Source organism: Corapipo altera, unplaced genomic scaffold (genome assembly GCF_003945725.1).
Source record: "Corapipo altera isolate COAL_440 unplaced genomic scaffold, ASM394572v1 249, whole genome shotgun sequence".
In the NCBI taxonomy this organism is placed as follows: domain Eukaryota; kingdom Metazoa; phylum Chordata; class Aves; order Passeriformes; family Pipridae; genus Corapipo; species Corapipo altera.
The window spans coordinates 168,259-188,068 of NW_020884982.1; the positions used below are offsets into that span (position 1 = coordinate 168,259).

General features: G+C 48.4%; 1 protein-coding gene across 1 annotated transcript in view; it reads right to left on the minus strand.

Annotated features, from left to right (window-relative positions):
• CCND2 (cyclin D2) overlaps positions 1–11,612 on the minus strand; it is a 32,513-nt gene extending 20,901 nt beyond the window's left edge. Inside the window, exons 1-3 of the mRNA XM_027665949.1 lie at positions 11,337–11,612; positions 9,687–9,902; positions 6,728–6,887 (exon numbers count right to left, since the gene is read on the minus strand). Coding sequence (XP_027521750.1) covers positions 6,728–6,887; positions 9,687–9,902; positions 11,337–11,531 — 571 coding nt within the window. The 5' untranslated portion in view covers positions 11,532–11,612. The remainder of the gene's footprint in view (positions 1–6,727; positions 6,888–9,686; positions 9,903–11,336) is intronic.
• Between the last annotated feature and the right edge of the window lie 8,198 nt (positions 11,613–19,810).

A 19,810-nucleotide genomic window follows, 5' to 3' on the forward strand; every position in this document is an offset into this window, starting at 1 on the left:
AAAGCATAAATATTAAGTACCGTATCTGAGGGGATGCAGAACCGCCCTCAGAGTCTCTTAGATTCCACTGAGAAATTCAAAACAAGCTTTTTACATGCTATTTTCAATTACAAACCTCTATCTCCACTTCCCCCATGGCAACAAGCCAAGGCCCGCCATCCTCACTCGGTTTTCACCCAGGTAAAACTCTCCCTCCCAGAACTCAGTAAAAAATTTGCCCTGAGATTTTAAAAAAAAATTTAAAAAAAATTAAAAGGTGGAGACAGAGGACCTAAACATGCAAAGCTGAAACTTCAAATGACTTCAGATTCTTGTTGTGGATGATGAACTCTGAACTATAGATGAAATTTTATCCAAAGCACTTCTTCCTCAACACCTGAAGCAAGGCTGTGGGCTAAATCCTTCTTTCAGATCTTGGTTATTGGGCATCCAGAGCCTGCATCAAAGGCATGGTTCCGATTCTAACTTTGCTGTGATTTATAGGTTTATAGGTTGGACTCGATGGTCTGAGAGGTCTTTTCCAACCTAACTGATTCTGTGATTATGCCATTCCATGGGAAAGTACAAAAGAGTCCTGTTATAAGTTAGAGGAGTGTTGTCACAACGCGTAGTGTACAAGAATCTGAGCACATGAACACTCCAAAGGAAGACACTGGGTTTTTAGAAGGCAGGACTTGCTTTACTTTCTATTCCCAGCCAATAAACACAAGACACCATCCCATTCCCATTTCAGTATCACGTGTTTCCTAAAGGACCTTAAAAACAAGTGACCAAATATCCAGGCTGAATGCTCTTGGTGTGTCAAAGCCAGGTGGGGAACTCTTCTTACAATGACCCTGGTTGCTGCTCTGGCTGCTGGTCGTTTTTTTGAGCACCTGGTTTTCATCTCTATAGTTTGATAGAGGTTTATTTTCGGAGTTGCAACTACAGAATTGGAAACTGCTGTCTTAAGGAAGGTAAGGGAAAAAAAGACAGAAAAAAAGGGTATGTTACCTCCACCAGGAGAACAAGTATTTATATACTTGTGTTTTTAAAACAATCTAAAGATAATGGTCACAACCAGCCTCAAACTTCCCCCAACCAATGACTGTACTATGAAGACAAGCATGGATCTACATTTAACCATCTAAGCTTATAAGGAAAGGTATAAGGAAAACAATGGTGGTAGTGAATTTAATTCTTGCCTGTTTTGATCCAAATGCACTTCCAGCATTCCAGCCTATGTAATATGCGCAGTCACCACAATATGCTCAGTAGCTGATTGTAAATACTACTTCTGAACAACTCTTTGCACTGGTTATTATTTTCCCTTATTCTACACCTTCCTTAGGAAAGCCCAACCAAGGATCAGGATGATGTTAGTGCTCAAAGCACCCAAAGGTCAGACCTGCAGCTGGTAGGAAAGAGGGTAACTTATCTGGCAGCTCTGAAATAATGCCAGCTTGTCTCAGCACAGGCTCTCTTGCTTCATTTCCTTCTACCTCATCTTCCCAGACTTGACTGGTCATGAAACATTCCCCAGGCCCTGATTACCTGTTGATGGCAATTCCTTGATTCTTGTGGCTCCATTTGTCTGGAAGGCTCAATATACTGATAGAAGCTGCCCCTCCCTGGAACAAGCAAGAGCCTTCTTTTGCATAGCAATAAATTCATCTGGATTATTTTTCCCTCTGCTGTGCAAGAAGTATTTGTGCAAACACTGCCCCTTTGCAACATGCATTTCATTTTCAAAGAGATTAATTCACACAATGAAGCCTCTGCAGACTTCTTTCTTTCCCTCTGCAAAGAACACGTCCCAGATAAAACTCGTATCACACTTTCAGGGACAGAGCCTGGTAGCTTACACTGGATGAGAGAAGGTGATGCACAGAAGGCTTGCCCAGCAGGAGTCCTGAGGACCAAACATGCCTCTTTGTGTTACAAAGCATTCTGTGTGGTTACACTCCAGATCGCTGCTAGGGTTGTGGGCCTCATCTTGCAGTCTTTGCTCAGGCAACACTCCCACTGACTTTCACAGAACTTCTGTGAAGGACACAGGATTTGGCCCAGAAGTTAAAGAAAAGGCTTCTCAGCTTTCAAGTGCAGATGATTAATGTCCCAGAGACAGTGGGCAGAGGTTTGGCACACTGTACAAAACTGACTTAAAGCTGAAATTTTCCTACTCTTTCTTAGACCCTTCACTGACACAGGCTCTGAAAGCCACTGGTCTGAGGCGCTGCGCTGCAGCCATGATGAGAACATCCTACTTGCTGTAGGATTCAGAGAACAAACCATGCAAAGGGCTGAGTCCAGGGTTTTACACAAGTTGCCTTCTGTCCCTGCAAGTCTGCAAAGATTTTTCCTTCCAAGTTTTGCACTCCACTCAACTAAAACCCTGCAAAGCTCCTCACTGAGATGAGTCTCTCCATTACAGCTCGTGTTCAGAAACGGGCAGTTCTTCTTGAAAGTCTGACATGCACAGGCTGTCCTTCCCCAAAACACATCAGCCCCTTCCAGGCTCTCACACAGAAAGGGGTATACTGCACCAAACCAGTGGCATGTGCAGCCTGCAAGAAGAGAGTGGAACACCAGGAAGCAGCTGTGCATCTGTGATTCTGAACAGGATGAGAGAAGAAGAAATGAAGGGCACTCTGAAATCAAGGAAACAATGTATGGTTCTCCTTCCAGCAGCAGTGTGGCATGTTCCACACACACCCCTGTAACCACTGCCCTCTCCCACTCCTCCAGGAGTGACTCCCTGGCTTGGAGCACAGAACAGGCACACAGTCAACCCCTGAAAAAACATTTCCAAACTGTGGAGCGCTGTGCAAAGAGCCAGATGGGGAATGAAGGGTGCAAGCAATGGACAGATGGAGGTGTGGGCAAAGTGGAAAAGCAACATGATCCCAGCGAGCAAAAGAAGGACATCTCCACTGGGCTTAAACAGGATCCTCCCATCCTGAAGAATCACAGAATCACAGAATTGTTAGGGTTAGAATGGACCTCTGGAGATCATCCAGTCCAACTCCCTGTCAAGGCAGGGTCACCTGGAGCAGGTGACACAGGAATGTATCCAGGTGGGGTTGGAATGTCTCCAAAGACTCCATTACCTCCCCAGGCAGCTGTTCCAGTGCTCTGCCACCCTCAGTGTAAAGAAGTTCTTCCTCATGCTGAGGTGGAACTTGTTGTGTTTTAGTTCATGGCCACTGCTCATCTTGTCACTGGGAACTACTGAAGAGAGTCTGACACCATCCTCTTGGCATCCACCTTTGAGATATAAAATTCTATGGATTGATGAGCTCCCCTCCCAGTCTTCTCTTGTCTAAACTAAACAGGCTCAGCTCCTGCAGTCTCTCCTTGTAAGAAAGAAGCAGTAGGCATCACTTTTGCCAAGCCATATTGTAAGGACAAAGGCTCCAAATGCAGCCTCTTAATGCCTTTAAATTTCAGAAGCCTCCTGAGGGAGATTTTACCTTGCACAAGGAGCCACCAGAGGGAGGAGAAAACGAATGACAAGGTGACAGACCAGGCTATGCCTGAGCATAATATCAATCTTCACAGTCTTACTGTGCAGTGAGCGAGGTAGCTGGAAGAAAGTTGTCCTTACACACGGGCAATTCCCAGCCAATAGATCAACTCGCTCCCAATGACAGCTCCCTGTTTGCACAGCCATGGCGCTGGCAGCACCACCTGGGCTGGGGGGGATGCTGCTTACACCCCCTTCTCATGGAGACCATTGCAAGTGCAGGGCAGCAGAAAGAGAAGACTTATTATTCAGGGAACAAGCTTCTGTCTTGCTCAGCAGCCATGTGTTCAGATGGGACCAAGGGCAAAGAGGGATACATTCCAGTTTCGGTCATGCTCATGTGAATCATTAATCACTGCAAGGACTGGGGAGAGGCTGTGGGTTTATATCCAGGCAGATTGTTTCAGGAACTGGGTTCAAAATAAAGGCAGAGAAAGGGAAAGAATGCCAATATGACTGAAAGGAATACACAGAAGAACTGAGTTATCATCTCCTTTTGAGGGAGGTTCAAAGGGAAAGGAGAATAGAGATGAGTATCAAAGCGATCCTACACATCCAGCAGAACACCCAGTAACTGTTCATGGTTGCTTCCCTCTCTGTTTGCTGACACAGAGTGCTGCAGGACTGAGATCACAGCCAGCTCTGTACAGGCAGGGAACACTTGGGAATTTCGGGTATAATGTTTTTCCTGGGAGATTAAAATGGAGCAGGCAGTGAAGAAGAACTCAGGTTAGAGGAATAAAGTTCAAAATATGCCAGATTTTGCGTGATACACTAAAGAAAAAGTACTTGACAGCAGAGAAAGCTGTGCTGAGATGAATCAGGATTCACTGCTGTGCTCCAGACCAGAGCTGTGAGCAAGGCAGCAAGGTCAGGTCTGGGAACAGTAAAGAGTCAACCACACATGGAGGGAGCAAGGGAAGAGCCAGCCACATGTCAAAGGAGGTCATACTGCTGACAGAACGCAAATGGGGAAATGAAAAACCAGGCTTAACCCAAGCTGGTGGAGAGCAGCAGCTTTGAGGGAGAAAGAGAAAGAACAAACAGAACAGCTGGTGAGAGCTCTGCAACAAACAGGACAAGAAAAGGAAATGACAACTGGATCTGGAAGGAAGTCTGATGAGAAAGGGCTTTTCTTCAAAGAGTGGCAGTGAAAGGGAAATACATTAGTAACAACATTTCTACAATGGAAATGGGGGTAGGAGTTCGCTGGTAAACTGAGAATGTGGGAGTGAGGGCTTGGGTAAGCCTCTGCTTTCAAAATGGCAAAGGGTTGGGGGTCCTCCTCAAAACTAAATGCCAACACAGTGGTCTGTGGAAAATGGGATGAGAAGAAAAGAAAACCTACAGCCAGCACCACAGTGCCCTGACTTTTGGGAAGCTCTGTACACAGAATTATATCTTTCATTTGTAATCTCGATTTGCTGCCTCTTTAAACTCTACATAAAGGACTTCAGTTCGTGCATTGGAGACATATAACATGAGAGGCAGATCACATGGGGGAAACACATGAGATAACTGCATGACTAGGCTTAAGGGATGGAAAATTTGGATCTCAGTGAAAGGACTACTAAAGCATGGAGCTAACTATCAGAGAATTCATAGAGTGGAAAGAAAACACAGACTTTGGAGACTCTTTCATGGCCCCCAGTCTTGCAATGGTTTGGTTTTATGGAGAACTTCATGGGCAAAGGATTATAGACCAGAATTTGAAAAGTTAAAGCATAATGAAATTCTAGGGCACTCAAGAAAACGTCCTCTTGGATAAAAAAATACAAACCAAAACACTATTGTAGGAAGTGAAAGCAACAAAGGAGAGGGAAGACTGGTCTGGTTTGGAAGACCACACGCAGATGTGTTGGAGGTTGATGGCTGCTGGTGTTGTCAGGATCCAGAGAAACACCCATGGGAAAGGCAGTGTGAATGAATTATGAGTAAGGGGAGGAGGCAAAGAAAGAAGGCAAAGCTGATTGAACATATTAATGCTAAAGTATAAAGCTGATTAGTCTGAAATGGCTGATAAATTACCAAGAGTGATCCTGCAGAATTTGAGCAATATTTCTATCGAGCCCTTTGAGCTTTTGTGTGAAAAGGGATCATGGAGCAGAGGGAAAAGGAGGGAAAGCTTGAGCATCATGATAACCAGGAAATCAATTACCCTAAGACAGCCCATATACAGTTCTCTAAAACTAACCAACAGGGGTAGGAAAAACTGGCCTACATTTTAAAAGCAGTCACTACATATTAAATACCAAGAAGCCGCAGCAGACATTCAAACCCAAAAGCTGCACCCAAGTCTTCCTTTCCTCTGTGCAAACACACAAGCAGAACGACTATCACAAAGGACTAGATATGTCAAACTACTGAATTCAAACACTGAGCCATATACTACTTGATAATAACTCTGGAAAATACTGCATGCTGTCTATCTGTTCCAGGTCTGGCTTCCAAAAAATGGTCTTACCATTAACCCTTTGGATGAAAATTCTAAAATTCACTGAGGGGAAAAAAAGCCCACCAACAAAAAAACCAACCAAACAAAAACTAATTTGCACACAGGTATAAATTAAAAAGCCTCTTTTCCACAGAAGCAATTATCCTCATTTAAACCTTCAGAAACCGTATTCAGCCATACGACACAAAGGCAATATGAAACACATTTGTTTCACTGCTTTCTTGGGAGTGAAGTTGGAAAAAGAATCCAAATTTTTTATTTTTTTTTTTAAAAGTCATTACGTTCTGAATTGTCATTCCCTATGTTTCAGGGATGTGGTAGTACCACACACGTTAAGATACCATTTTTACCTTTTATCTGGAGAGAGTCCAGTTAGTGAAAAATTTAAGAACACATTCATGCAATGCATTAGCCCAATATATTTTGGGCTAACGTACTATAACAGCTTCCAGTATTTTGGCTGTCCCACATCTGTCCTTACAAACAATCTTTAAAAAAATCAGTGAATGGGCAGAGAACAGTATGGTCTAACCCAGCCTTACAGACTTCACTGCACAAGCACTGCAGGAGCAGGACTGCAATTGAACCACAGCTCCCCACTGCAGGAATTCTGGTTTTACACCGTAAATGGGGACCTGATTCACAACAGTCCCATGGGATTCAGAAGCTGCTCCCACATCATGTATGGATGGAGGGGATGATGTACCACCAGTAACAAATCTGCCCTTTCAACTTCACAGCAAGCACCCAGAGCCCCTCAGCCCTACCTGTTGCACAAAGGGCAATGAAGGTCTGCGCATGCTTCCGGATCAAAAGCAACTTGTCTTTAGGGAGAGGCACCTTCCTTAGGATGTGTTCGATGAAATCATGAGGGGTGACGGCTGCAAGGTTCCACTTCAACTTCCCTAGCACCACCAGCTCCCATTCCTGCAGCAGAAGGAAGGGAAGAGAAGAAAAGCCATAAGCAAAACTGAAAAAATAAACCAACTTATTTCTTCTTATTTCTCTTCACTTATTTCTCTGATTATAACTTTATCACTGCTAAATTGGTTTTGCTCAAACCTTTTTTTCCATACGCCTCTACTGCTTTGAAGTTGTTGACTTTATATTCTTTTTTTTCTTTAAACACCAAAAATGTCAAGCTCTACTGAAAATAATGAGATCTGGCAGCTCCTGCCAAGGTTTTACTTTTTTTTTTTTTGCATCCAGTGCTGAATGCCCACCCAGAAAGTTTAGCCTGCAATTAGATATTGCCAAGGTCACTGTGGTCCTTTCCTAGTAACTTCTTTTAAATGGCTATAGTCCTTTCTTTATAGCCATTTAAAGCCCTAGGGATAGCCATGCACAAAAATAACCTAGATATACATTCCTTTTTTTCAAAACTGGGAAGTTAGCTTGACAGCATTCCCTCCCAAAACTGTATTCAAAATGTCCTGCAGATAAATGTGATGGTGCTTAAACTACTTCAAGACAAGCTTTGCAGGAAGGAAATGCAAACAACACAGCCAAGAAGTAGCCTGTGTAAATTATCTGCCAGTAAATCACGCAGGATCCATTCCCACATTCTTCGCACACCCGAAACTCCCAGTAAAATCAAAGGAAAACTTGGGTGTGTATGTAACTACTGGCCATTCCCCGCAATGGGATTCCATGTGGAAACGGTGCCCGATCACCAGATCCAGCCACAGGGTTCAAGCAGGGCTAGACCTAAACTAAAACTAAGTTTTGAACAGCTTTCAGTGCCCCACAGAGTGAACAAAGCTCAGGTCTCCAATTCGTTTGTTGCCTCATCCACCAGCTACTTGGTGTTCACTAAATTCCACACACTGCTTCCTGCGTCCCGAGGATGCACGACCCTGACGGAGCCAGGTGTGGTGGGGGAGCCTCAGCTGAGCTCGTGCAGCTGGCAAGTTGAAAAAGCAGTCCTTTAATTTTGCAGCCGAGCAGACATCAACCAGCGTTACTGAGAAACCATAAACATGGACCCCACGATGCCATTTCTGCAGCCGTTTCCCTGAATAGATGCCCACTTCACCTTCCCTACGGACATTCCTACCGGATTATGACAGAGCCCTCCACAGCCTGAAAAGTCTCACATCCACATAATATATGCAAAAGGCCACAAAAACCAGGTGGAGATTTTTTTTCCTTTCTCAAGAAAACCTGTAAAATGTTTGAAAGTAATGGCATTGACGTAAACTAAAGAGTGCTCTTCCCAATATTTCTGATGTGACATGGAACAGTAAATCTAGAGTGAACACAGGGAAGCAATTAAAACACATGTCTAAATCCACGTGTAGGATGCCTAGATCCTACAAAAAAGTAGGGACATCATTCTGCATCTTCTCCCATGGGCACCACAGTACCTCCTCTGCCAGTCCATACTACCAAGGGGACAACACATGTCCATGAGTTTGCAGCCTTTGCAGGGCAAGCCTCTTTACTCTGAGGAAGCATGAGCTCCCAGCCCCTCCCCAGGGGGAATTCCCAGTGATTCAGAGGAGAAATTCTCCTGGGATTCAGATGGCCCTGTGAATCTCTTTAAACTCTCAGTGATTCACAGGAGAAATTCTCCTGGGATTCAAATGGATGGCTACTTGCATCTCTATGACAGAGCATCCATGTCACCAAGGGGCTCTTGTGCTTGCCCAGCACCACCAGGTAAATGTTAGTTATCCCCTTCAAAAATTATTAGCTATTCCCTTCAATAATTTTCAGTTTGTTTCTGCTTTCTCTGTGTCTGGGCTGAGCCCTCCACGGAGAATTATCAGGCACAGGATGGTTTAACCGACACACAATGGGTCAAGCTGGGAGGGACCACAGTGGGTCATCCAGTCCCACCTCCCTGCTCCAGTAGGGCCATCCCAGAGCACATGGCACAGGATTGCGTCCAGAGGGTTCTGGAATATCCCCAGTGAGGGAGATTCTACACCCTCTCTGGGCAATCTGTTCCAGTGCTCGGTCACTGGACAGAAAAGAAGCTCTTGCTCATGTTCAGCTGGAACTTTCCCAGGCATCAGTTCCTGCCCGTGGCCTCTTGTCCCATTGCTGGGCACCCCCGAGCCGAGGCAGGTCCACCCTCTCTGAAGATGACATTTATACACACACACATATATCACCGGCCTCGGCGACAGCCCGCAGGCAACACCCACCGCGAGGGGCACCGGAGCCACCCCTTCCCACGTCCCCACCGAGGCGGATCCCCCCGAATTCCTCAGGGAGCCGCCCCCGCCCGCTCCCGGCACGGCCGCGTTGCTGCCGCCAGGTGGCGCCGCCGCGCCGCCCGCCCCGCGCACGTGCGCCCGGCGAGGTGTCCCCGCGGGACGGGACAGAGGGACACCCCCGGGACACCCCCGGGACACCCCCGGGACACACGGACATCGGGACGCGGACACATCCTCCCGGCAACCACGGCACCCCACGGCAACCCTGGCAACCCCCGGGTTTCCCGCATGAGGCGGGAAGTAGGTCTGAGCGCCGCATGGCACGGCCAGGCAGCTTCAGAGGACGGGGATGTCCCCGTGTGTGTGTGTCCCTGCCACTCTAGTTGACCCCCCGAGTGTTGTAGCGCTTTCCGGCCATTCAGAAACCTGGGGAAAGTGTGGTGGTTTGTTTTTTTTTTAAAAAAAAAAGGGAGGAGATGGGTGGCAAAGTGATGGGTGCCAGCGAAGGGCAGGGAAGCGACGCCGGCGCTGCCAAAGAGGAGGGGATAAGGGGGCTGCTTACCAGCAGCTCTTGGGGTTTGATGGAATTGTCCGTGTATATGCACAGCTTCTCGGCTGTGAGGGGGATTGTCTCTTTCAGCTTGGAGGCCAGGAACATGCACACTGCCCCCAGCAGCTGCAGATGGCACTTCCGAGTGGGCACCACAGCTAAGAATCTGTCCAAGTAATTCATGGCCAGAGGGAAAACTTCTTCTTCGCACTTCTGCTCTTCGCAGACCTGCAGGCGAGGAGCGTGGGGAGGGATGGATGGGGTCGGAGGGGGGGCACATAGAAGGGATGGGAAGAGAGAAAGAGACAAGAAGGAAAAAATAAATAAATGAATGAACCCACGAAACAAACCCACTGCCTCCCTTGCTTTGGCTCCTGCTATTTTTGTTTCCCGGGGAGCTAAATTTTGGGGGAGGGGGAGATCTCCGGAGACGCTGGGAAGGCTGTCAATCGGCTTTCACATTCCTTTAGTTCATTCAGTAAGAAATGAATTCAAGACACTGTGTGGGAGAGCCGAAAAGCCCCATCCAGCAGCAAGCGAGCAGCCTCCGACTTTTTTTTTTTTTTTTTTTTTGCGACCCAATTTTTTCCTTTTTTTATTTCGTCATATTTTCAAAAAATCGATAAAAAATATCAAAACATCCCCAAGGGTCCCGGTTTTGGGGCCGGCGGCATCCCGGAACGTTCCCCTATCGTTTCCGACAATTGCAAAAATTTCCCCGCGGGGTGTCCGCCAGCCCTGCGCCCCCGATCCCGCGGTGGGGGGGAAAGGACGGGAGAGACGCAGCGAGGGCGAGGTGGGGTGGGGAGAGCCCGAGCCGCCTGGATCCTTTTAGCACAGGGAGCGAGGGGCGAAATTCTTTCAAAAATTCACCAAAAATCGGCGCCGCGGAGAAAAACTACGGATCTCACACGAAAACCAAGCGGGGAGTCTGGTCTTTACGACCCGGGGGGTCTGGACAGGGAAAGGTGCCCCCCGAAGGAGATGCGAAGGGGCAAAGGATGGGTGGCGGGGCTGCGGGGCTCTGGGCCCGCGGCAGCACCGCCCGGGGCATCGGGGCGAACGGGGGGCTCGGCGCCCGCCCGACGGGACCCCGACTGCCCGGGGGTCCCGCTCCGCGGGGCCGGGGAGGCATTCCCGACCCCCTGGAAAAGGAAAAGGGGGGAAGCCGGGCTCGGCGCCGGCGAGCAGAGCCCGCATGCAGCGCAACATGGCGAGGAACAGGCACGTCCTACCCAGTGCATACGTGGGCATGGAACCCTCGCCGGGCAAAACGCGGGGGGACCCCCCGACCCTCGCCGTGCCCCGGGCGCAACTCGCTTTTCCCAGGAATGCCTCGAACTCAAGCGCTCCCGGAGGCGGCTTTGCTTTTTAACTGCAAATGACTTTTCCAACTCACCCACTACCACCACCACCACCCCCATCCCCAGCACGCCGCGTTTCCTCCCCTCTCCTGCACCCGCTCCACGGAGCCCCCCGGAAGGGGCGACTTCCCCCGCGGGCTGCTGGTGCCCCCCGCGCCCCTTCCCGCACCGGGGGAGCTCAGGAAGCGGGGGAGAAGGAACGAGAAGGAACCCCACGGCGACCGCAGGGGCGAGGGGGCTGCAGGGGGAGAGGGGCCGGGGCCGCTCTGCCTCCCCCCCACTCCCAGGGTGTACAAACCTCCAGCATCCAAGTGGCCACCATCCTCCTCATGAAGGGCTGGATGTCCTTCTGGACGCACTTGAAGTAGGAGCACTGGGGCAGATACCTCTCCTCTATGGTTAGTAAGTTGTGCAAAACGCGGTCATCGTAGAGCAAGTTCGGGTCGGGCAGAGCTCTCCTCATGGGGTCCACCTCGCAGCACAGCAGCTCCATGTTTCCAAAGAGATCTCCCTCTTTCTCTGATGGGAAAGGTTTTTTTCTTTTTTTTTTTTCTTTTTTTTTTTTTTTTTTTTTTGTTTTTGGAAGGGGGGGGGAAAGGGGGGGGGTAAAGGAGGAGGGGTAGGTGGGTGGGAGGAAGACAGGGTAGGTGGGTGGGAGGAGACAGGGCTTTCCAGCTCGCTCCTGCCTCACTTGAAAGTTGTCTCTCCCTCTCTCTTGATTTCTAGCCTAAAGTTGAAGCGAAGTGACGCAACTCGTCAGGGCAGGCAGTTCTCTCTCTCTTGTTATTATGGAGAACAGCAGCTGGTCAGACGTAACATCAAACGCTTTTTTTTCCCCTCCCTCTCAATAAGCTAACAAGGAACCAAGAGGCCCTCGTATAGGGACACACACACACGAATGACAGCTTCTCTCTTTCCTCCTTCTAGCAACCAAATTAATTGCGCTCCACACTTTTCCTTCTGCGGGAGCCCGTCCCGATCTATTTCCCTCTCATTGCGAGGAATTGTGGGCTCCCCTCGGTACCCAACGGGGCGAAGTATTGAAATGTACTGGCGTAGCAGGGTGCCAGATGCACGTCTCGCCCTCCCCGCTTCGGCACCTCCTTAATCTGCAGCCGGAGAGGGGTAGAACCCCAAAAAAAAACCCCCACTCCTTGAGGGGTGGGGGTTCCGCGGCGCCTTTTGGGGCGAAATCTAACAACCACCGCGCTACTTCCTGCGGCACACAGACGTGTTTCGAGCACGCGAATCGCCTTAGCGCTGCACGGCCACACTGATATAACTTTCTAGGAAACCCAGCGGCGGAGGGAGGGAGAGAGGAAGGAGGGAGAAAGGTTGGCTGGGGGAGCGGAGGGGGAGGTGAGAGGGGTTACGTCCCGCACCGGGTGACTTCCACCCTGCTCGCAACTTGGTCGGAGCTGCAAAATGTGTCAGCTCCGCGGAGTCTCCGGCGGCTGCAGCAGAGCGGAGGCTCCCGAAGGGGAAAAGCGCTGCCGGGGCGTGCGGGGCACTGGGTGCCCGCAGCGGCCGCCCCGCGGCCCCCCGCCCCTGGGCGGCACGGAGGGTGGGCTGGGTGAGCGGGGGGCGGGGGGGAGCGGCAGGCATCGAAATACCGCCTTAAAAGTGCGAGCGGGGGGAGTTTGGGGCGCCGCTTCCCCTCCCGCTATTTGCATAGCCAATGGCTCTGGGGCTCTCGCCGCTGCGCGCTGATTGTTACCGGGCAGATTATATTTTAAGGACGCTTGATGCTCCGGCGTCGAGAGCAAGCATCCGGAGGGATGGGGGCTAGGGGGGTTCCCTCACCTGAATGCACCGCCCGGTCCCGGCAGCTGCACCGGGGGCAAATGGGGTGAGCGGCCGTGGATGCCCGCGAGTGGGCACACTTGCCCCCTCTCACGCCAGCCCTCGGCCCTCCGCATCCGAGAGGATGGGAGGGGTGGGACCAGCTTCGCCGACTCCCGTCGGAGTCAAGCGGCGAGGCTTCCTTGGCAAAAACCGGCTGGGACTCCCGTCGGAGCAAAGGGCTACTTGACCACCAAAAAAGCCCAGCAGGAGTGTGGTCCGCCCTCCTCCCGCCGCCCCCAACCCCCAATAAAGCCGGGACGGGCCGAGTAGCAGCATCCTCCCGCAAAATCATCCCCGCCGCCCCCTCGTCCCGTCCGCGAAAAGCCGGGAGCCGCCGGGCACCGTGTGTGGCCCCTCGCAGAGCCGCACCCCCCCGAGCCGCAGGCTTACCGGGGGCGGAATCGGGCTGAGCTTTGCCTGGCAAGGCTCGCGTTTTCGGGAGGGCGAAGGAAGGGAGCGCAGAGGGGGCACCCCCCTGCCGTCCGTCAAGGGCGGTGAGCGGCGACCCGCCGCGCTCCGCAATGAAAGGCTCTTTAACTTCCACCATTCATTTCCCCTTCCTGGCTACTCCTGTGAACAGGGAGCGTGTTGTGTCAGCGCACGTTTTCCTTCTCCAAACTTAAATTCATAAGCGCTCCCGTCTGGCTTTGTAGCCCGACAATGCAGCGATTGTGATTTATGTGGGTTTCGGGGGGGGGCTGGGGGTGTGGGGGGAGGAGGATAACGGGTGTCCTAATTGTCCGGCACCGACTTTCCGAAGTGGGGTGATGTCTGGGGCACGGAGGGGAAGGGATGCGGGCGAGCCCCCCGCACCCCGCGATGGGGCGGCAGACGGGGGAGCAGCCAAGGGCCACCTTGCTCTGTGTGTGTGTGCGCGATGGGGGTGTCCCGTTAGGAAAAGAAAACCACCCTCCCTAAATCAATAAATGGAAGCATGCCAGCTCTGCACGAGGAGGTGCCGTTGATCTGCAGCAACGTCGTGGAAAAAAAAAAAAAAAAGGCGAAAAAAGAAAACGAAAAAACAACCCCCAAACTCTTTCCCCCGGTGCGACGACTTTTATAGGCGCAGTGCCCGTTTCCAGCTGGGAAACACCGGCCCTGGGAAGCGCGGCTGTGCCCGAGATGCCCCTTCGCCTTGTCCCCGTGCCCACGGGCGCTGCCGCACGCGTTGGGAGGCAGCAGATGTTTTAACAGTCTCCGTGTAGAGATTACCGAGTGCCATATGTTAAATACCACCCTTCCTCCGGAAAAAAAACAAAAACAAAAACAAAAACAAAAAAAAAACCCACAAAAAACCACCAAGAACCCCAAACAAACAAAAAAACTCCCCCGCAAAACAAACAAACAAAAAACCCCCAAACCAACAAACAAAAAGAACAAAAAAAACCACCCTCTTTTCGCAGTCGCTGCCCTGCTTTTGCTGAGCTGCTTCAACCATTTAAAAGCATAAATGATTAAATTAGGCATCCCCGGAGTGTGCGCAGCCCCGGGCGGGCGCTCCCGCGGAAGAACCGCACTCCTGGGAAATCCGCTTCCCGGGACAGGCCCCGCCGCCTTCCCACCCCCGCGGCCCCGTGGGAAAGGGGCTGACCTGCTCCCAAACCCCACCGCAGCCGCCGAGTGGCAATGCCGCCGTCACTACTTAGGTCTTGGGACACTCCTTCAGGGCATCAAGTCCGGTGTGGCGGCTCCTCATCATTAATCCGACATTAATCATGCAATCGGCGATATGTAATGATGTTTTATTGAGGTCAGTCTGAGAGCCCTGCAAAACTCTTGTTTGTTATTATTTTTTCTTTTTTTTTTAAATAGATCCTTTTTTCATCATCACTCCTATTTATTTAATCTCTTCTCTCTGCAAATCCCAGAGAAAAATCGTGAAGATGCTTCAGTGGACAGGATGGGCTGAAGCTTTGCAGACCAATAGACACATTGCGTGTGTGTGCCCTGCGGCCGCAGGTTTTTTGTTTGTTTAAATGAAATAAGTAACCCTCGCAGTGCTTGAAACCTGAAGGCTGGAGTGTGAAACATGAGAATCTGAAAGTGAAACCGACTGGAAGCCAAGAAAGAAACAGATGAACGTGTTTCCACTGTCCAAGATGAGGAAAGCCCTGAAAGCAAACAAACACCGTGAATATTAAAATGTGCAATAGATTTGAAATAAAATTATTCCAGCATCAATCACTGGAAACAGTCTATCCTGGTAGTCCAGTTTTTGGTTTTTGATATATCTGATTTTTAGCTGTTCTAAAGTAAATAGTGTAATTCTGTGCCGTGCATTCAACAGGAACAACATGATAAAAATAACCTTTTATTTCCTCTGGTTTTGGATGAAAGAGTAGAAAAAGATTTGGATACCACAGGGTCTGCCGCTCATAAGCCATGTGTCTTCAAGGAGTATTTTAATTGTACAGGTGATTTTCAACCCAAAAAACTGTGTGATGGCAGCTTTGTAATTAACAGCCACCTTAGAGAACATAAGTACTGAACAGGTGAAATATACCCTGTAATAAAACTATTTTTGGCAGGGAGATTTCATGCAGGCACAACAGTTAACAGCATTAACTAATGAATTCTTGTTGATTGATTAACATATTTTGAATTGATCACTTCTTTCTGCTTTATGCAGTTTCTTCTTTAGCTTTTCTCATTCCTTAGCTTGAACTTCTTCAGAGCAATAATTAAAAAGACTGTGTTTGTGCAAGGAGTGTGCAAATCCACTCACATTTCTTTGTTAGGCAAGAGTCAAAAAACAGCTACAAAAATGATGATGTACCTGGGACTCAAATTTTAGGCTGGAAGACCTAGTAAATTCATCACAGTTAGCCCAAAGACACTCCCAGGTTTGACACGAATGAGACATTCGGGGAGATTTAGGATAGTAGAGGTAGTAGGTACCACATTTAGGGAAACAACAAAGTGAACTTGTCAACTGCAAGTTTCCTTAATCCCTTCTCTGCTTCATTTAGAGCTGTGTCTTTAAGGTTACATGAGGTTAAAACTTTAAAAAGTATGTTCTGCCACAAATTCCACTCACTGAGCTGAAGGAGAGTTACTGTGTGGGTTTATCAAATACATAATCCCTGTGATGTGTTCTGGCTTTACAATTACTGGATCTGTGAATCTCTAGAGAACCTATAACCTGTGGTAGCGGAGAACTGCAGAATCAAGGTGAGATCTTGCAGTTTTTCCTGAAGCAAAGGAGCTGAAACCGATGAGAAATTTTCTGCTGGAGCTTTAAGCCTAGGATTGGGATTTTTCTCGCTGTATAGGAGACAGGGAAAATTGTGCGCTGCTTGACTCCCCTGGTGCCACAGCCTTATCTTGCAGGGGTGCCACAGCCTTTGCAGCCAGTGCTTGATCCTCTCCTTGGTGAGCTGGGTGATAAGGCTGCTGTTCCTTTCCAGGGAGTAGGAACCCAGAACAGGTGCCTCCCACACGCCAGGAAGTCAACTGAAAGGGAAAGCTCGCTCGTGGCATATTTTACAGGATCAGGCCCCTGGTGTGCAGAACTGTGCATAAACACCATCAGTCTTCTGTTGTTTTCTTTTTTTTCTTTCTTTCTTTCTTTTTTTTTTTTTCCTGCTTTTGGAGCTGATATTTGAAAGAGCAAGAACAGTTCTGACAAATTACAGGTATGAACCATTGGTATCTATTTCACCATTAATATTATGACAGGAGCTAAAGGTGACAATCCCTGGTTTTGTTTTTTTTCTCCTCACTGCTTGTGAGTCAGCTTCCTTTTCTGCTTTAAATGACTTTGCTGTTAACCTCTTGAATTCTGTTGAGTGATTCCCTGCCTTCTGGGGTGTTCTTATCAGTGTAGTTCAAGAACTTCAACATTGAATGAACAATTTTTTTTTCTTTCCAGGCTGTTAGGAGAGATCAATAAAAGACTCTCTGTCCCCAAACCTTTAGCTGATCTCCAATTTTTAAAGCATCTTGCTGTGACATACCCTCCTTCCTTCAAAAGTAATGCTCTGACTTTTCTCTGTGGTCTCTCAGTGTTGATCCAATACATGTGGTTTTCTTCTTGCTAAAACAAATGTGGAGCTTCAGTTCCATTTTATTTTCTTTCTGTCTACACTTAGGCAAAGATTTTTGATTTAATACACGTGTGTAGCATGGCCAGGTCTATGCAAACAGGGAAGGGGAGGGGAAGACCTCCAGAGCAGATTGCTGCTTTTATAGGGAGTTGGGAAGGAATCCTGCACTTCTTGGTTGTCTTAACGTTGCTGTGAGCTGCTAAATATTTACTTCCAGGGGCAGCTGTATTTTAAAGGTAAGAGAATTATCCTGACGCAGGTTCCCATGCTGAATAGTTTGCAGAAACATATGAGGCATATATTGTCTGGCAAGGAATGAGACATTTAATATAGAGCTACATCAGTATGGGATTATGGTTTGGAAGCCAGGTGAATGAGTATGTGCTGGGCATAAGTCGGTCTTCGCATGGTGTGCAGATGTGTAGAGCACATCCAAGTTCTGAAAACAGGTGGATTTTTAAAGGGAAGAAAAGCTTGGCTTGTTAACTCTGTAAAAGCATCAAAAACTGTCCATGAAGAAATATTAGGCTCACAAGTATTCCATCTTAAATAACTGGTTGACACAGTATTTTGGATGTATCCTTTGCATTCCAGAAAACTCTCTAAATCTGTTGATTTCCTTCTCCTTAATATGATCAAACAAACAATGAATAAACTTTTATTGCCTGACAAGGAAACAAACAAATAAACTCCCCAAAACCATAATAACACAAAATAAAACAGTGCGAACAAATGTTCTCTACTGAGGTAAACAATTTTACTTTTTAATTTCTTCTTCCAAAACTGCTGAATTAAAAACTATTCCCATGGATAAATAGTTTGGATATCTTACTATTCTATTCTGTGGCAATTACACCTACACCTGGAATAATTGCTTTTAAAACATAATAGCCTAAAATTTTACATTGCATATAATATTAATGACCACCTGAACTCAGTACTAGCATTGAATTCTTTTTTCTCTCCTTTTCTTTTGGGAATGCAGCATTTTAGTCCTAAAATGGAGCGTCCCAGCACCGATGTGCTCCAAAGGAAGATGTATGCATGTTGAAGTTAATGATGAAATGGAAGCATTTTGAAAGGTGTCCCCCCTTTTCCCATTGGCACTTACAGCCAGAGTCTTCAGTCACTTGCCGGGTGCCACATGGCTTTTGAACAAATGACTTTATTGAGGTTTAAGGCACAGTGGCAGTGTGAAACCCCTCTCACCCGTGAACTCCCCCAAAATCTCGTTCTCAGCATTGCTGCTCTTGTTGAGGCTTTGCTGGGCATTTGAGTGAGTGATGGGCAATCAAGGTCTTAGTAACTCTGTGCAATGGGGTGACAAACATCCTTGTTTCAAGCTCAAGCCCCAGCTATTTCAGATTTCAGCTCCCAGCAGTTTTTGGCTGACTGGGGTGCCTTGCTAGGCATGGTGAAATCAGGTGTGCTTTGTCCGAGTTACATCCAAATGTCTGAAGAGGTTTCTGTTTGGTCTGGGCAAAACTCCTGCTGTGGGTGAGAAGGTTGTTTGGGCAGAGACAGGAAGGCTGGTGAAATGATAGCTGCCGTCCTGTTGAAGTGGAAAGAAATTCTCACAGGTCTCTGCGAAATCCACTGCTGCTGCCCCTGGAGAGCTCCCAAAGCTCCTCCATCACTCCACAGGGGCAAAGCCCTTCAGCAGCAGCTGGGCAATGGGGAGGGATTTCTCAAGGGCTGGCAGAGGAAATGTCCTCCGCTCTCTGCATCTCTGCTCCCTTCTGCAGCATTTTGCTTTTCACTCTCCACTAGGACACCCTTTCCTCCATTGCTGTTTTCCCTGATTCTGGAGCTGGAGTTAACAGGCAGACACAACTTCGAGTGCATGACCTTCTGCCCCCTAAAGGGTGGTGCTGCCCCTCAGCTGTTTTAGTGCATGTAAATATACACAGGTCTGGGGGAAACACTGCTCATAGAAAGAGTTAGGTTGGAAGCAGTCTAGTCCAATCCACTGCTCACAGCAGGACCAAGCCAGATTGGGTTGCTCAGGGCCTTGTCAAGGCAAAATATTGAAGGATGAAGATCCCACAGTCTCTCTGACTAGTGCCTCAGTGCTGCACCGCCCTTGTGGTGGAAGAACCTTTGTTAAGAAAGGCTAAGAACTTAACTTTTGCTTCATTAAGAATCCTTATGCCTGATCAGAGCTTGCCTGGATGCAATGCTTGTCTATCCCCTTGAAGTCTCCTGTGTATTTGAACAGCAGAAAGAAGCAGAGGTAGGTGTTTGTTGTCCACTGCCAGAAGTCCATATTTATAGCTCAGGATGTAGCGTGCAGGATCTGTAGATGTGGAGTTTATTGGTAAATGGAACTAAACTGCCTTATTAACTAAGAAAATTAGTACCATATGTCCCACATTGCTCTTCTTCATTGAAACCTCCAGATGTCCTCCACTGTCTCCTCCCTTGGCTCCATTCTTGGTTGTGAGCAGTGCTCTTTCCTCATCCCTGATGGTGTAAATCTGCACCCCAAGCAAAACTCTGTTGTGCTGCTGTCTCATTTCTCTGCATGCTGAAACTCTCACCTGGGCTTTCACTTCATCTTGACATGGCAATACTCTCTTTGAAAGGGAGTTAGTTCCTGGGCAATGTTTCCAGCTCCTCATGTTGTTCTTCAGCTCTTCCCTAGGTCTTGTCTGCTGGCAGTCAGGGCACTGGACTAGGGGCTGTTCTGATGCCCAGAGATGAACAGTGTCTTTTTTTGAGGTTTCAAATTTTTATTTATAAGGCTGATTGACAGCAATTGCCATCCTCGGAACAGATGCTTCCCAGAGGTTAGGAAAGCATCGTTTCTATTTTGCAAACAGCTGAGGCTCTGTGATGTAAAACGATGTCCTACATGAATTCCACAGCACATCCTGGAGTA